At 35.4% G+C, this 19,608-nt stretch overlaps 1 protein-coding gene across 1 annotated transcript; it reads right to left on the reverse strand.

Annotated features, from left to right (window-relative positions):
• Positions 1–3,078: 3,078 nt before the first annotated feature.
• On the reverse strand, positions 3,079–11,196 carry LOC120634204 (facilitated trehalose transporter Tret1-like). The gene is made up of 7 exons (XM_039904668.1): positions 11,145–11,196; positions 9,627–9,782; positions 7,318–7,516; positions 6,965–7,155; positions 5,712–6,094; positions 4,484–4,595; positions 3,079–3,341 (listed from the first exon to the last, which is right to left on the reverse strand). Exons 1-7 carry the CDS (start codon positions 11,194–11,196, stop codon positions 3,079–3,081), a joined length of 1,356 nt encoding a protein of 451 aa, XP_039760602.1.
• Positions 11,197–19,608: the final 8,412 nt, after the last annotated feature.

The following is a 19,608-nucleotide window of genomic DNA, read 5'->3' on the forward strand; positions in this document are numbered from 1 at the left end:
TATAATTTTACTAACAAAAAAAATATATAAAACGACTAACAAAAAATAAATATATACTAAAAATACCACTCGTAAATCCTGCTGCACCCCGGCGTTCTTGCGTCGGGGTGTAACAAAGAACATATTGCTTTTATTCTTATCTAAATTCTATTATTACGTTTACAAATGATTAAAAATAGATGATTAGATGATAATCTATTGCAAGGTCACTAAAACATCTGTGTTAAATTTAATTTGACAACCAACGACTTCCTCAAATCTGTGACGACAACAAAGAATCTGACTTCATTTAAACTGCCTACTATATGATGACAAGCATTTATCAGTCCCCTTAGTACAAGATTTGGTCGCACGCAATATACGAGTCGTTTTTGAGTATTCACATACTTAAACATCAGAGTAAAATGGATCTTATGAGTATTTAGCTCAAAACTCAAATTTGCCTGGAATTCTTTAGCTAGAGATTTTGGCAGAATGTTTGTTAAAAAAAACATTAGTATGGGATTTTCAACTCTAAATAACCATGTAGTACCATTAAGGTAGTTTGACGGTATAGAGTTTGATATTCGAAAAAGACTTCTCGATTGCCAGCAACAAATCTTGCAGCTTATGGTGGACTCAGCTGTATTGAACTTTTATCAGAAAAGATTTCCGGAAGTTTTGAAATTGTTTTAAAATTTTCACTTTCCATCAAATTTGAAATTCAAATTAAAAAATGTCTTTTTGATGTAGAACTCTCACAGGCGCTTATGAAGCGTTCACACGTATAATATTACCAGTATAATTACCATTAATGATGATAATAACTACATTCGTTAACTTAAAATAAAGCTAGGAGGATTCCAAATGCGCCCTGGTCTAAGAAGCGCCCACAGCAAACTAGTGATGCCATGATTTTGTCTATTATGCAAGCTAAGTAAATAAAAGTAGCGACTAGAGACAACTGGGATTTCGTGAGCAAATACAGTAGTGGTGACTCTTCAAGGTTACGCAATTTTGGTTAAACAGGCCCCGACCACGCGGTCGCAAGACTAATGTTATCTGTCCAAGGTATACTGGAAAAAAACACATCTATTAAAACAAATAATTCTTTAAGTTTGACGCTGCTACATAATGTAAAGAAAAAAAACATTGAAATCGTGAAGGTTAGATAGATATTTTGTCTCGCTTACGGGGGGTCCAAGTTCGGCACGCACTTCTAACTTTTAGGAGTTATGTACGTTTTTAAGTTACGTCACCGATTCGGCGGATCGTAAATTTTAGGAGACTTGACAGATGAAAAATAATTTTAATCCCTCTTTTTAAAGCCATAGACAAGGTAGGTTATATAAGTCACCTAGTAAAAATCGATTGGTGAAAGTTAAATGTATGCCTAGAAATCTCGTTTTATTAGGCGTTACTAACTTAGGCTATGCCTTGTTCTTCGTAAGTGAAACAGAAATAAAACGGGTATAAGGTAAGGCCCATTTTACTTTGTGGGTATAGTTTTATATACAAAAGAGCAACTACTGAGCTTCTTGCCGGCTCTTCTCGGTAGAATCTGCTTTCCGAACCGGTGGTAGAGTCACTACCATCAGACATACTTGAGGTTTCAAAAATGCTTATAAAGTAGGCCTACTTAAAATAAATGTTTTTTTTTTTATATATATACCTCGACTGTAAGCGAGAAAATGTACTAAGGCTGTTGTAAAAGATCTATCGACAGGATTCATGCTATACACGTGTTAAAATTATCATGCACGATGTATTTCACTTGAACATTCGGGTAGATAGCGAATATATAAACAAACAAACAATAAAAATAACTTTCGCAATCTTATTATACACTAGATTTGCCGTGCGGCTTCGCCCGACTAAATTACAGGACGCAGCGTACTGCTTCAAAATCTACACCGACCTCAATAAATCAGATATCAAACATAACGTTTTGAAGGGGGTCAGTGAGAATAAACACAACTTTCTTCTTTAGTATTTAATTATAATTTTTTTTTTCTTAATATTTCACACTTTTTGTTTTCACCTTCTAATCAACTCCCCGAATGCCAACATCATCCACGTCGATGCCTTTTCGTCGATCGATCACTCCACCGCCACCGCGGGTTGTGATTGGTCGACGTTTTACGGCATCAAGGTCATTGGTTCAGTATCTATATATATAAAATTTAGGACTTCTGTCCTCTATCTCCAATCATATTCATACGATCTACACAAAATTTGGGCAAAACTTAACTGATAGTATAACAGTCCGGATAACGTCAGAAGACCTCGTCTTCGCCGGCGAAAACGCTGTGCAGAGGTTGATTATATGTTCGGATAGGGAGCATTGTCAGTAGTAATCTCATCGTCAGGGTCGTGAAAATAAATAAATAAATAAATAAATATACTACGACAATACACACATCGCCAGCTAGCCCCAAAGTAAGCGTAGCTTGTGTTATGGGTACTAAGATGACTGATGAATATTTTTATGAATTATATATACATAAATACTTAGAAAATACATATAAACACCCAGACACTGAAAAACACTTAATGCTCATCACACAAACATTTTCCAGTTGTGGGAATCAAACCCACGGCCTTGGACTCAGAAAGCAGGGTCGCTGCCCACTGCGCCAGTCGGCCGTCAAAATATTTTTATTAATATATATTTATTTTTTATTAATATATATATATTTATTTTTATTAATAGTTTTTTCTTCAATAAACAGCTTCATATTTGCAAGCCACTTTAAAAATTAAAATGAACTTTCGACCAGTGCCTCATTGATTGCCATATTTCGGACTAAACGATCATTGCATTTTTAAACGACACGACATATTATAATATGTGTTTACTGCATTAGGTATTTATTTGATAACAGATGAAAACAGATATGGATCTTCACACAACTTTTGCCGTCCGCTGAACGCATGTATTTGGCCAGTATATCAAATTCTTTGTGTCGAAGAAGTTTAAAATTTCCGACTATGTTTGGAAATATTAAAATTTTTAAAATTATTTATTTCTTTTAAAACATCATAATAATGAGAAAATTGTACTAATAAATACTAAGACATAAACAAATAGGCCAAAAATCACAAAGCATTTTGAATCTCCAACAAAGTTTTTCCTTTTGTCTCTGGGATAAAGAAAACAGTAAAAAGTATTGCGCAGGCGCATATGAATGAGAAGAACCAGAAAGCTACATGTCCTCCGACAGTTTTCAGTAATGCACCAAAAGCTGTTGTCACCAAGAATCCAAAACCCCATGACGCCGTCATGGCTACAGTTGATCCCTTGCTTCTGACATTGGTTGTAAACATTTCTCCTATTATGGCATTTGGGATTATGCCAAGACCTTCGAACAAAGAAATAAAATCTTTATTAGATTTGGAGCTACTTTTCAGATCAATCTTATGACATATGTATACTAATTTTGTTTTGTTTTTCAGTCGTCTACACATAGTGCTAATACAGGCAGTTTAAGACATATACAATTTATGAATTTCCTGAGAGCCAGATAAGGAAACATCTATAAGATTTTATTTTATTTATTTATTTAAACTCTTTATTTGTACACCTCTTCACAGTTAGGAAAATAAAGGACGAATAGAGAGAAACACAAAAACTGGAGTAGAATACAAAAGGCGGCCTTATCGCTTAAAAGCGATCTCTGCCAGTGATTTTGTAAAATTGTATAATTTCTACAAATAATATTTAAATTTAAAATTTCTAAAAGTAGAGTAACAGCTGAGTTTCTTTCCGGCTTCTTCTTCTTAGATTTGTTTTCCAAGCAGGTCACATAAAAATGTGGTAAGGTTAAAAAAAACTTTGTTGATGCTTAAGAACCAAAATTCTTATTGTCTCTTATAACCAAAGCTAAACGATTTTAGGAATCTGTTTAATATCTTTGGTGCTTAAGAAGGGAATAACTAAACTAAATTCTTCAGAAAATTGCATTAATGAAACACACTGACATGTGTGAGCTTTTTTTATATCGTACCTAAATTACTCTCTTGAAATTAACGGAAAGATAATATCTTTTAGGAGCTATTTTCTATTAACAAGGCCTGCGAGTTAGGGCTTTTTTTTTTTTTTTTTTTTTATACAGAGAAAATGCCTGACGCATACCACCCCGTTGGGGAAACGGAGTAGTTATGTGGGACTTGCACCCACTAAAAACTCTGTGTGTCCCTCGATAGCCCTATAAGTGAGAGCACGGGGTTCACTTGCGTATTCACCGCACTCTCGCCAAGGTTTTGACCCCCCAGTGCGTGGCGGGTCCTATCATCACTGGCCTGATCGCTGCCAAATCCTCCAGAGAGGCGTACACTACACGGCACGCCACCTTCTTAGGCCTGTCAAGTAGTCTTAGGCGAGTTAGGTCTTAGTAGTAACTGGTAAAATTGTACTTCCGTAACTGCTCAAGCGATCTGAATGTTCAAATTTTTAATATATTTGCAATTTTACAAGTGGGCGATGTTGAAAATTATAACTTACCAGAATCATAACCAATGTAAAACAAAATCAGAACCACCAACGGCAAAAACTTGATATGCTCGATGACAGAATTCCCTATGTGGTCTAAGTAGAAGTACAAACCAAGTATGAACTGAAAATAAAATGAACCAATAAATAAAAATAAATTGAAGCGAACGCATTAGATTGAAGAACAGGGCATTTTATCTATTCTGTACAAAAATATAGCACCAACGCTTTCACACCTTAATTTGTGGATTAAAAATGAAGTTATCGGAAATTAATTTAAAATGAAGTTTTTATTTTCAATTTCATTATATTGGATAGAAGCAGGCGTTACTTTGCGGAAATCCATAATATATATTATGAAAATTAAGCTTAATTTGCTATACTTCGCGAACCGCAGGAGTTCACGTTTCACCGCAGGACCACACGTTTCGCTCCGAAACCGGAGCATCCTCAGGAGATGTTGACTTTACGATGAATAATTGTTAAGTAACAATTATTAGCAATAATTCAGTCTTTCCGGTTTCGGAGCGAAATGTGCATAGAGGGTACATTGCCGAGGATCTGTTTGGTGTGGAGTATAAGGATTGAAGAAATTATAAATTACACCATACAGATTCCTGCTGTTCGCGGATTATAGCAAATCAAGCTTAATTTTCATAATTAATTTTCATAATTTAATTGTGTCACATTGATTTATTTCTATCATATAAAAAATTATTTATTTATTTATTTATTCCCATCTTACATTTTTGTCATTAAAGAAAAAAGTTATCCTAATACGACAATGCAGCATGTTATGTAAATTTTATCAAATTTAAAATGTATCATACTAATTTCGTAGTTAATACTATGCACACCGTTGGGACCCGTCGCAATGTTTTGAAGCATAATTTGTAACATTTCAAACAAATTAAATACGAGTATATCTATTGTGAAGAAGGCCAGTTGGTATTCCTTTATTAATTAAATAAATTATTGCCGACATTGATATTTGCCGTGTGATAACGGACGTTTAGAATACAGTTGTCACCAATATTTTCCTCCCACGGGTGTCATACAAGGGACTAAGGAAATATACCTAACTGAGAACAGGCAGTAGCGTCCTTTGTTACAACTTCTACTACTTCCATCTACTGCGATCACACCCAAATCCTCATGTTGGGAGAACCTTCTAAATCAGAACTTATAGGCAACTAATGATTGATAATACTTATAGTAGGAGCATATAACTGGTACTTACCATGCTTAAAGAACATAATGCACTTGACATAATCAAAATTCTTTTTCTCCCAGTTCTTTCTATGAAGAACGGTGTAACAGTACTTCCTAATAGTTGGAAACATCCAATTATTATCATAGCTAAATTAGATTTTATCGATGATCCAGCCATATCAAATATAGCTGCAGAAAATAAAACTACAGCCATAATGCCGCTGCCATTTTGAAATATGTTAATAATAACAACTATGAACAATGCTTTTCTGTTACTTCGTATAGTGAACAGCTCCTTCCATTCTCTTTTAGTGTTCGTAACTGCACCGTGATTTTTCATTTCTAGCAGTTCATTTATATCTCCTAATCTGTCTAAGTCTTGCAATACTTTCTTTAATTCTTCATCTCTACCTTAAAGATAAAACTAAATTAAACAAAAATTGCACTATATACCTAAGTCATCATCATCATCTTCATCATCATCATCATCATCATCATCATCGTCATCATTATCATCACATCAACCGATAGACGTCCACTGCTGTACATAGGTCTTTTGTAGGGAGTTCCAAATTCCACGGTTTTGTGCCGCTTGGATCCAGCGGCTACCTGCGACGCGCTTAATGTCGTCTGCCCACATTGTTGGAGGTCGACCAACGCTGCGCTTACCAGCGCGGGGCTGCCATTCCGGCACCAACGTCCATCCTTTCTGCGAACTATGTGCCCGGCCCATTGCCACATCAGTTTCGCAACTCGTTGAGCTATGTCAGTAACTCTGGGTCTTCGACACATTTCTGATTTGATCACAAAGAGATACTCCGAGCATAGCTCTCTCCATCGCCTGCTGAGTGACTCTGAGCCTTCTTATGAGGCCCATAGTTAGCGACCATGTTTCTGAACCATGGGTCATCACTTGCAACATGCACTGTTCGAAGACTGTGCAAATGTTTTCCACGTACTAACAGGTTAACCATACTATGCTTGGTCTGGAAAATTATAACAATCAAGACACTACTAAATCTTTGACTGTTTCTTCTAGGAATGTTGTGTGCAATAATTGAATTTAATTAGTATAGTGACATATTGATGATATAGTCAAAAACACATATAGAGTAAAATAAACTATGCGTATGCTATAAGTGATTTGAAGTAGTATAGTGATATATTGACGATATGGTCCATAAAATATTCAACTGCAAACATTACGGAAATAAAGAATGTATGACATAAAATTCAATCAATGACCAAATGTTATTAATCTAAAATAATTAAGTAACGTACCCTGCAAAGCATAGAAAATAGGTGTTTCTGGTATAAATAACACAGAAATTAAAAAAACTGCAATTACAGCCAGTGCAACATAAGTGGTCCATAGATATGATACGTATGGACCGATAGCAAATATTAATATTGAACCCAAAGTGTGGAATACGCCAATAACTGTTAAAAGAATTCCTCTTATACTTGCTGACCTGCAAACAATGACACATAATTAACATTTGTTAATTAATGGTAAATATTTATATACATAAGAAAAATCATCAGTCATCTTAGTACTAGATGGCGATGTGTGTATTGTCGTAGTACGAGTATATTTATTTTATTTATTTATTAATATCAAAAAATGTACTCACGCAATTTCCCCAATATATACAATGTTGGTTACAGCAATCGCACCACACGCAGCTCCAGACAATACTCTACCAACGAGCAGTAATGCTATGTTTTTTGTTGTTGCCAAAATTATATACGCTATGGCCAATACAGCTCCAGCTAGTAATAGACAAGGCTTTCGTCCAGTTACATTTGACAGCCATAGCACTATGTACGGACCTGAAAAGACAATGGGACTTTTGGATCGCATAACCCGATCGTACTCAACGGTCGGAGCCTCGGAGGTAGCTTTACAGGTTTACCAACCCATAAAAGGGATCAATCGTTGTAACCAGTTAAATCACATTGGTAATACAAGGTTATCATGTGCGTCCGCTTGGTGCTCTTTTGACGTGTAGCACAAATTAATTGGTGCCATTTTATTTTTCAATGTACCGGAAGTTGTTCGGAAGAGTTGGCTTCTAAGCGATAAGGCCGCCATTTGTATTCTAGTCCAGTCTTTGTGTTTCTCTCTATTCGCCCTTTATTTTCCTAACTGTGTTGTGGTGTACAAATAAAGAGTTTATATAAAAATAAAAAGTTTTATTTATCTCTGCGTATGGAACACTAATAAAATATGACTGCCTGACTAATTATATCCTTCAAACAGTCATTGATTGCATTTAGGCAATCTTTATATAGTATAAAAACAATGTAGCTCCCGCCATTTGTACGCTAAGATCTTTTAAACTACAGGACGTATTATACAGTACGGATTATACTGTACGGATTATACAGTACGAATTAAACAGTACGGATTATACAGTACGAATTAAACAGTACGGATTATAATACAGTTTCAGCAATAGATAGATGGATTCAAGAGTAATGAAATAAATGAATTTTGAATTTTGAATTTTTGAATTTTTGAATGTTTATAGGTAGTGAACATGCATATTATAGTAGAGAAAAGCAAAGCAATTCAAAGATTTGTAATAAACTGTCGTAACTGCTTAGCACATCTATTGGCTGCATTTATACGCGCATGTGGTGGAGAGTGGCTAGTTTTATTTATATTGGTTGTTGTTCTTATATTTATGTAATGTAATGATCTGTTATTTGTGTTATTTTTTTTTTTTTTTATAATCCATCATGCGATCAGCTGAAGCAGCTATAAGCAGATTTCTTATAGCTGCTTCAGCTTATTGTTTAGTGTTTTGTGGTATGTGAGGCCGGCCACCCATCAATGGCTCTGCCTCTTATCTTACGAAGTGCATGTGTTAGTAAAATCCCAAATGGAAGCACGTTTAAGCCTTCTAATCTCCATTGGGACACTGACTTTACATTACTATTAGTGTTAATTCGCTCTTTATAGCTCTTTGTTCTGTGCTCAACTTCTTCCTTTATTGTTGTTATATTGACACGCTGGTGTAGTTTTGTTATCTTAGTGAACCATGGTGCATTTGATATGGTTTCAGGACATTGTTTTGAAACCTTTGAAGTATTTCTAAATTCGAGTTTTTTGATGTGATTTGTGTTAAATAAATAAAAAAAAAACGAACAAACATAGTTTTAGTGCGCTTACTACATAATGTATGATGATGACGATGATGTCCTTCATGACGTATCCGTCAACGGCGACACCTTGGCTTTATTGTCTCGAGTGTGCACGGATATAACTAGCGTAGCCAAAAACGCAATCGAATCTTTAAAACTAAATTTGTGCATATAATTTATATAATCATAAATTAGTGAAATCTGCATATCGTCTGCGAAAGGTGCAGAAGTCATTTGTGGGATTGAGTATACGCTTTTATAATAGGATTCCTAAGGTAATTATGGACCTACCAATGCATAAGTTTAAAGAATGTGTTAAAATCGATCACATTTATTACAGCGAGGTTATTATACAATTGATGAGTTTCTTAATGACAAGGTTGCTTGGAAGCATCCGGCTCCGCTTTCATCTCTCACAAGATAGAAAAATGAATGTTAAAATGTGAAATGTAAATTTTTGATGTTGGAAAAGAGCAACTGCTGAGTTTCTTGCCGGCTTCTTCTCGGTAGAATCTGCCTTCCGAACCGGTGGTAGAGTCTCTACACACGGACAGACTAGACGTTTCAAAAGTGCTTGTATTAGGCCTACTTGAAATAAATGAATTTTGAATTTTGAATGTACTACGTGCGTTCTTGTATTATTAATCACTCTAAACTGCCCCGTATTAGTTATCTACATTGTACCCGTGTGAAGTCGGGGTAGGTCACTAGTATTTCATAAGCTTATTTTTTAAGAGCAAGATTAAATAAAACAAGGCTAGTTTTATTACAATGGTTTCTAAACCATAAGTACCTGCGATGCCGCCTAAGTACGTACAAGTTGCGACTAATGCCAGTTGAGCCTCTGTCAACAGATACGGGAGCGGCGATTGTTCAAGGTCACGCAATTTTGGTATAACGGGCCCCGGCCAACTGGCAGAGTAACCAGCCAATATCTGTCCAAGGTATACTGAAAAAAAAGAAAAATAACGGATTTCTGCAACTATATATGTTCAACTGCTCGGGCTCGAAGTCCTTTATATGCTTCGTATAAAAGGACGTAAGTTTTTTGCACTTGTGCATTATGATTATAGGTAAATAAATATACTACGACAATACACACAACGCCACCTAGCCCCAAAGTAAGCGTAGCTTGTGTTATGGGTACTTAGATGACTGATGAATATTTTTATGAATAATATACATAAATACTTATAATATACAGATAAACACAAATACACTGAAAAACATTTATGTTCATCACACAAACATTTTCCAGTTGTAGGAATCGAACCCACGGCCGTAGGACTCAGAAAGCAGGGTCGCTGCCACTGCGCCAATAAGACTAAGGTCACTAAATCCAAAGCAAAAGTAAAATGGAATATGTATTTAATATCTATAGTATATTTACTATATCGCACGAGTCTTCACAAACTCGAACAAATAAAGACATTTAGTCCGATTACATTTAATGTAACTGAATGAACTAAATGTCATACAAAAACATACAAAAATATAAACATACTAAATTTTAATAATCGACGTACTGCGTCACTGTTGTACTTCCTAGCCAAAGAAGTAAGAACATGCAGAAACCCTGTACACGACTAATTAAAGCATCAAAAATCACTCCTCTTTTGTAGTGTTTTTCGAACAGACACTTTCACCCTATTTAGCAGTTGACAGTTATTATTTTACCGCTAATGTTCAAAACGCTTACCACAAAATGGGGAAAATGGGAAAAGTTTGTGAGTTAGCAACATAACGCGGTGTCAAGTGCGACGTGCGCGGGGTTTTTCATTGTTTTTGGATATTGTGTCCAAAACTCAGAATTAAAAAGATACATAACTCTCATTAGGCCATTATTGCATGTTTGGACACAAAACTCCTGCGAACGTCGTATTATCGTGTATTGTCAAATAACAATAAGGGTTCTGTATCTTTTAAATTCTGAGTTCCTAGCATTAAAAATGAATAGCAGATTGTTACACTCGTGACTAGTTATTAACACATACCCGACTTAAATATCTAAATAAAATCCAAACCGATAAAAAGGCTTACTGCATATTCGCAACAATATACACTATTTTGGTGCTAAGTAAAAAGGGCACTTTATATTTACTGCAATGTTTTTATTATATTCGTTTCAAAGTGGGCCACCGCTTTGTGACAGCTGGTCGAGCAGGTTAGTAAACTCCTTAATAATGTGACACACCCGGGAATCGAACCCATGTGATCCACAGTCAACATGCATAGGAGTTACCTAATCGTAACAATAACAGAAAAACATTTATCATCGAAACCAAAAAAAAAACAGCAAAACAAAACTTACAACACAGTGAAATAAACACTTGCCGTTGTATTCCAGTAATTTTCACAAACATTTTTTTTTTTCAAAATTATATATATCAAAAATGGTAAATTGAATCACTTAAAAACTCTTAACGACCTAACGAATATAATTCTCACCACCAAGTACCCATAAACCTCGTGAGTAACCTTCTAAAGACTAAAACATTGTTGTCGCTAAATCTCTACAAACATTACACAATTTTATTTGCACTAAATGAAAAATTACATTCTCGACTAGCGATAGGTTGGCAGCGATTTCGTCCGCGTACAACTTTTAATAAGTTATTATCCCATCTCTTTTATAGTAAGTAATACTAGACTGGCCAAGCAGGTGGTAAATGGAGAACTTTCGCCTGCAAACAAAGTGTGTATTATAAGTATACTAGCTGTTGCCCGCGTCTGCGTTTGATTTTGGTTTTTGATGTGGCATTCAATTTTGTTGTAGTTCTAAAAAAAATTAAAGTATCCTTCTGCTTAAATATGAGGTTTGCTGCTGTCCGCTGAGCAGTTCTGTCCTCTATCTCCAACCACATTCATCAGATCTACACAAAGTTTGGGCAAAATTACACACATTTTACAACCTCTATAGTACAAAAATAATTATTTAAATAGGTTATAAATTGTCGGAGTTATGGTTTAAAATCGTCAAATACTTTCATCCCCTCTCCCAAAGGAACCGAGCTTAATGTCAGGATAAAAAGTGTCCTATATTACTTCTAACACTTCCAAGAATATGTGTACAAAGTTTCATGAGGAGTTAAGTAGTTTTTGCGTGAAAGCGTAACAAACAAACTTACATTGACATTTATAATATTAGTAGGGATAGGGATAGGGATATTTATTAGGATATTTATTTAAGTAATGAAATATTTTTAAGGGTATATGCACCACCCACCTATTTTCGTTTTGACAATTTTCTCCCCGGGGAAAGTATAAAAATTTGTTTTCTACCATAGCTTTATCAACTCTTAGCATGGCTAGCATGGGCAGGAGACAATTTTCTTCCCGGGGAAAGGATAAAAATGTATCTTCCCTAAGGATAAAAATGTATCCCCTTAGCGTAGTAGCCCTGGCAAACGGTTGGGACGGTTGGCAGACGTCTGGGAAGTATACAACGGGTTCCCCGGACGTCTACTCAAGCCAACGAGAGGGTTTTTAGTTTTGGTAAACGAGTGCCACATAACCTCTGTCCTGCCCAAAAGGACAGAGGTAGCCATAAAGCTTTTCCACCACGACAAAAAAAAAAAAACTCTGAGAAGGGTAGTCCAATCCCATTTATTTTTTTAATTTGCCGATATTTTTTATTTTTGTTTGATAAAATATATAAAGCCCTTAATACACATCCCTCTACGATCAACCCCTATTTTCATTGTTAATTATAAACTTTAATTTTTTGGCAAGATTTTTATTCTAATTATGCCATAACCTAGAATAAAAAAAATTATATTAAATTTTATATTACTTTTAGTTTTCCACCTGTCTACGATTAACCCCTATTTTTCCATCGCGATTTTTATTTCTTTTAATTTTTAATTGGTACCGTACTGATTAAATTATAAATAATATACACAAATGTACGCATCATAATTGTCGGCCTACTTGAACAAAGATATTTTTGACATTTGACTTTATCATAACTCGTACTGGAAACTTTTTTCATTTTATATCATCTGCACGCTTAGTGCATGTCCTCTGCATATTTTTTTTTTCTAAATAAAACCCATATAAATTCTTGGCCCGACATGGAAATCCAATCTAGAGCATAGACCCACCACGCTGCTCCAATGCGAGTTGGTGGGCTCTAACGACATAGTAACCGGGATCGACAGCTTTACGTGCTCTAAGAGGCACGCGGGCTGACACCGCCAACTTCCCAACTCCGGTCTGGTACCGAAAATCAATATATAATACCTTATATAAGGTATTTCGCCCCACACGGGATTTGAACCCAGGACCTCGTTATCTATGGACATGCTAACCATTAGACCAATGCGGCAGCTTAGCATTATTTAACGTTTATTTTGGCAAAATGTTATCAATTTAAATATCTCTTATCTAAGGAAACGAATTTGCTAAATCTGTTATCGCAAAAATAACGTCTGGGTTTAATAAGATCTCGTATCTTATCTATTCACAAATCGCAAAGTATAATACCAGTGGTTTCACCTCGAAGAAATAATCCTCATCATTATAAACCTTTTACCCTGCAGTGGGTATCTATATAAAAATTCAACACACCTGACTTTCAAAATAGTGTACATTATTCTACTAGTCATACTCTATGATTTGATACCCATAATAAATAAATAAATATACTACCATACCCACATCGCCACCACATAAATACTTATAAAATTCAGATAAACACCAGGACATTGAAAAACATTCATGTTCATCACAGAAATGTGTTCCACTTCTGGGAATCGAACCCACGTCCTTGGACTCAGAAAGCAGGGCCGACTGCGCCAACCGGCGCTCAATATTGAGGGAGATATGAAACAGAAATGTTATTCGTCATTTTGTGGTGGCGGCCATCTTGGAATTGAAATTTGTCATAGTGTATAGTATTCTACTAGTCAAGCCCTTTCGTTTGATACCCATATTGGGGGAGTGTTATAACAAAAATGTTATTCGTAATTTTGTGGTGGCGGCCATCTTGGAATTGAAAATTGTCATAGTGTATTCTACTAGTCAAGCCCTTTCATTTGACACCAATATTGTGTTTTATAACAAAAATGTCATTTGTGATTTTGTGGTGGCGCGTGGCGGTCTGATCTAGCCAACTGCCGCATGTCTGCTTTAGAGTTCAGAAAATATCAGTAATTTTCTACATTTTACTTGGCACCGACTTAAAAATATTGTAGAAAATATTACGGTTAATTTTTGTTTTGTTTTTTCACGCTTTTTAATGAATAGATGCAATCATTTCTTAGTTATTATTATAACTCGATGTCAACTGCTCATAACCTCCTACAAAATATAACTTAAAAAAAATACAACCGAACTGAGGCACCGACTATAGAATATATATATATACGCTGCAGTTTCTATCGTTGCAGGTTCAAATCCTGTCGATTCCGACTCCGAGGCATTTCAAATTTATAAAATTGATTATCCTTCCAAGTATTGGTAAAAACACTTGGAACACAATTATAAAATAAATAGATTGTTGTACTTGTGTATACAAAACTAACGCTGCTGACTGCTGCACTTATAATTTTTTTTTTTTTATAAAATTTATATTTCCACAGGTTATATATATATATAACCTGTGAAATATAAATTTATATATATATATATACAACCTGCAGCGATAGAAACTGCAGCGTTTCCTACTAGATGGCGCTACAGTCGCTATAAGACTGATGTAAAAGGCATATGCATATAATTTCGACATCGACGGTAGGAGAGCCGTAGCTTAAATTGTTAAAGCGCTCAGGCTGCGATTGCCAAAGAGTCGCAGGTACAAAACCTGTCAGTTCCGAAAAAAATTATATGCATTTTTAATTTATAAATTTGATAATCCTTCCAAGAATAAAAATTATTAAATTCATTTATTCAGCAACAATCTATTTATTCAGTATTTTTTATCCAAAATCTCTTGGATCTCCAACAAACTTCTGCCCTTCGTCTCAATAACATTAAATATCGTGAACAATACAGTACAAAAACAAGTTCCCGAGAAGAACCAGAACGCAACGTGCCCACCGACAGTCTCGATCAGGGCTCCAAAAGTTGTTGTTATCAAAAAGCCGACGACCCATGATGACGTCATGCAAAGAGTTGATCCGTTACTCCTGACATTTTTCGTGAACATTTCCCCCATCAATACATTAGGGATTATTCCAAAACCTGAAAAATATGAAAATTGCTTATTTGTAGTTTTATTTTCAACACACATGTACTCCCGACGTCAAAACGACTGGGTGTTTTAAGTTTGTCATGTCTGTTTGTGTGTGTTAGTGTCTGTGGCATCATATTTCCCGAAATCATGAACCGATTTTGATTTTGTTTTTTTTTTAAACGTGAATTGGTGAATTGGAAAAGGAAAAAGGTGAATTGGAAAAGGGAAAAGGTGGAGTGTTCTTAGGCTTCTTAGAGCTAGGTTATATATAGTAACAGGTCCAAGACTGTGTCACCTCAAAATGGCGAGTAAGATTTTTTTTTATATGTTAATAAACTCAATATGTGTATCAAATGAAAGGACTTGATTAGTAGAATAATGTACACCATATTGAAAGTTGGGGGTTTTTTAATTTTTAATTTATACAACGTGTGACCGAATTACGAAATAATATTGTAGGATGCATAAGTATATTTCATAAGGAATCACTCTGTAAAAATATTAAATCAAAAGAAACATATTTATTTTTCTATACAAACGAATTCAAAACATTCTAAGTGTTTATTTCTGACAACCCTATTAAAGATAACAGGCCTACACGCGCATAGTACCTACGCTACGCGACACGTACCTCATAAAAAGACAGGAGTCATATGTGCATCATTTTAATTGTGCATGTGAAGTTAGGGCTGTATCTGATTTCTTTCAGTAAAATCTATGGCAGTGATTTACTCAAAAACTATTAGGTTTTCGGTTTCACAGATAAGTCTCAGAGACAGTACATAATGGTTCTTCTAAAGCCTGTGAAGTATTATAGCCCATGATTATACACATTTTTTTTTTTTTTAAATCTTTATTTATTTGGGACTTTTATCCAACACGGATATGCCAGCCCCATCATCCCTTAAGTAACTAGTAAACAAAAAACCTAAAAATTATATTAATATAAGGGAAATGTAACAGATAAAATCTGTTATTGCTGCCTATGCACAAATATCTGCCCATATACACATTGTATATTATTTACGGTCACTAATTTAATATGTTACTATCGTCACTTGTATTATGGCATGTACAACTGCTATTTTACAGCGATGTTTGAAAACCGTTTTAGTTGTGGGGAATATCTAGCAAACAGATAACAAATATCTCTATTGCTTTATGTTTGCCTGGTATTTTGGTTTTGTGTTCTTCTTATAATAATCGTTTATAGTCTATTACAGAGTCAGTAGTGGACTTGACCAGCGTGGTGATCACAGTAATAGTAGTAGCACAAAGGACTAAGCCGCTTCGGACTTCACCCGCGGGGAGGATGGGCGATGTATTTGGATCTGCGGTCACCTCGGCACCAACACATAACCACTTATAACTAACATAAAATGGTAAATTTTCAGATCTTGGCAACTTCTCAGAGATGATTCATAATGTTAAAAAAAAACTTAATCTATCCATGAAATATAAGTAATGTTTAATTTTCTAGTTTTTATAATCAAAATTAAGCTTAATTTGCTATACTCCGCGAAAAGCAGGAGAATCTGTGTGGTGTAATTTATAATTTCTTCAATCCTTATACCCCACACCAAACAGATCTTCGGCAATATACCCTCTACGCACGTTTCGCTCCGAAACCGGAGCATCCTCAGGAGATGTTGACTTTACAATGAATAATTGTAAAGTCTTACAAGGTGTTTACTTCACAAACGTGCGTAGAGGGTACATTCCGAAGATCTGTTTGGTGTGGAGTATAAGGATTGAAGAAATTATAAATTACACCATACAGATACTCCTGCTTTTCGATGAGGCTTAACACCCACGCCTCAGGTTGATGGACACAGGGTGACATATTGCAGATCGAGTTGGCCTGCTTGCCAGGCAAGGTACTGGCCCCGACACTTCCTGGCAACCGACTGGCTACTGACAAGGTGTTGCCCCGTTTATAGGCGATAGTTTTCAACTTACCACCAGATGGGCCATCTGCTTGGTCCGTCAATTATAACTATAAGAAAACGTAGCTGATATCCCATAGACACTTACAACGCTTTGCATTCTTGTCTCTAATTTGCTACAATCTGGAACGCCCTTACAGCTTTCATCTTCCCTAATAATATGGGTTTATCCGAATCATGAGTGAAATGGCATCTTCTAGGCAAGCGCGTTTCATCTAAGAAACCATCACTGTTCTTCTTCACTAAAATATATTCATCCATTCATCAGGAATATGCCCTTTTTATGGCTGAAAGGTATCCCAAGTCCTTTTATATTGCTGTCGCGACGTGTTTACAACATTTTATGTTATTCGGTTGAGTAGTTAAGGAGTGAAAGTGTAACAAACAAACAAACTCACACACTATCTAGTTGAGATATGTCAGATGGTTTTTAGCTGATTAAAATCAAAGCATTGGAGATAATAAACATTTCATACCTCCAATTTTTCAAGGCCATAAAATCATCAAAGCACAAGGAGTGCTTCGATTATTTTATGAAAGAAAACATTTTTTTACAAACTCATTTGAATTAATTTTACTAAAATATATAATTATTATTATGTAGATATCACCGAAAGAACGCTACGAGCTAACGAAGTAAATTAGCACACACACACACACACAGAATCAAGCACCAAAAAAGAATAGCATACGAGCAAGCTAAGTTATAAGTAGATACAGTAAGCTTAGAGCATACAAATATTGAAACTAATAAATACCTTTTAACATGTGAAAAATTGGTGTTTCCGGTATAGTTAGCATTGCTAATGTATAGGCTGCACTTAAAACTACTCCAATAAACGTCGTCCATGCATACGATAAGAAATAACCGGCTGTAAATAAGATTATACCCCCACTTGCTGTAGTAACTCCAACTAGAGTCAAAAGAATGCCTCTGATGTTTGTAGATCTGTGGAAGAATGAAATATCTTTCAAGGTAGTCTTGAGGTCTCGACAATAGCCAAAAAGGCCTCAAAATTAAACCATCACTTTCCACAGTCGATAGCTAAAGTTGTTGTCAACTGAGATACAGAAAAGCCCTACTGGGATTTTAAGAGGCGCACTATAACACGGGATGCGTCATCCAATTCAAGGATTCCTACAGAGCAATTCTCAAAGAAGCATCAGTGTTTCCAGCTACGTTTATCTTTAGCAACTTCGATAGGAAAGTTTATTAGAATTTTCTTGGCAAAATGTACTTTTTGGGTTTAACAAATATATTAAAAGGTAACAGTGAAAATACATACTGCATGCTGATGCCAGTACTTGTCTCCTCGTTCCAGTTATATGAGGAAACATTTCAAACTCACACAGTTAAAATAATTACTTGTTTTTTTTTTATAAATATTACTGATACATATTACTGAGCGGTATGGACACGTAAAATTTATATAAGAATTTATATTGCACTGGCATATGCGATAGTTAATATCAAAATCAACGAATTCAATCTTTTATCGATGAAAATAATTATTATCTGATCATGAGTCAGGCATATCCTAAATCATTTCTTTATCGAATAAATTTTATCTTATTGATATTACCCTCACATTTTAAGATTTAATATATTTTTTTTTGACGTGACAAACTTTTTTAAATTGGATGGACGCACGAAAAAACATTACGTATGCGGCGTTACCTCGCTCTGAGGCGTTCCATTCAAGGCTTGAAGTGCAAGCGAGAGCGCGGAACGAGCGACAAAGAGGCACAGTCGGCCTCCGCGTTCAACATCTGTCTCTCTCCTACTTGAGTGAGCGATGCGTCCGCGTGGACAGCTTCTATACAATAATACATTTACATGTTTTCGGCAAGGATGAAGTGCAGTGAAAAGTGAATGTGGTGTCAATTGTTTATAGCAGCGATAATAAATTTTCTTTTGAAAAATGCAACCATTCCATCAGTATTTTCTTACGACGTTGTCCCGTACAACTATCGTCAGTAATCCGACTTTACAGACAACCATTTTTTTTATTTACCTATGTGGCTCTATGTCTATTGAGATAACTCTATGCCAAAAATAAAGTGTTTTTGTTTAGTTATATCGTGAAGGTAGGACAAACAAACAAAGAAATAAACTTTCACATTTATAATATAACAAGAAAAAGAAGACAAAACTCTTTACCACACGCATAACTTAAAATAATACGAGATAAGAAATTAATTAAAAAAAAATGTGCAAAGTCACCATCATCATCGAATCAACCCATTACGGCCTACTGCAAGGCACGGGTCTCCTCCCACAATGAGAAGGGGTTAAGGCCGTGGTCCACCACGCTGGCCCAACGTGGTCTGGTGGACTCCTCACACCTTTAAGAATATTATGGAGAACTCTCAGGCATGCCTCACGATTATTTCCTTCACCGTTGAAGCAAGTGATATTTAATTACTTAAAACGCACATAACTTATAGAAGTCACCGCTTTCTCTTGCCTGCCAAAAAAGGAGGAAGACGCACGAGATCGCATAACAGATATACAGTAATCTGCGTTTCGAACTAACAACCTCCCGGGCGCAGCCGATTATCTTGTATTTTGGTAGTTAGCATATACTGATATGCGATTGAAAAACTTAATTTCGTCACTTCTCAATTCTTTTATTAAGTTCTGAAATGTTCCC

Source organism: Pararge aegeria, chromosome 23 (assembly GCF_905163445.1).
Source record: "Pararge aegeria chromosome 23, ilParAegt1.1, whole genome shotgun sequence".
Classification (NCBI taxonomy): domain Eukaryota; kingdom Metazoa; phylum Arthropoda; class Insecta; order Lepidoptera; family Nymphalidae; genus Pararge; species Pararge aegeria.

What these genes read in the sequence shown, in the direction of transcription:
- LOC120634204 (XM_039904668.1), bottom strand. Translation starts at nt 11,196, where the DNA reads ATGTTTGTGAAAATTACTGGAATACAACGGCAAGTGTTTATTTCACTG. An exon ending in AGTGTTTATTTCACTGTGTT is followed by an intron (nt 9,783 to 11,144) that starts GTAAGTTTTGTT and finishes CTTTTTTTTCAG; the next exon opens with TATACCTTGGACAGATATTG. An exon ending in GTACTTAGGCGGCATCGCAG is followed by an intron (nt 7,517 to 9,626) that starts GTACTTATGGTT and finishes TTGTCTTTTCAG; the next exon opens with GTCCGTACATAGTGCTATGG.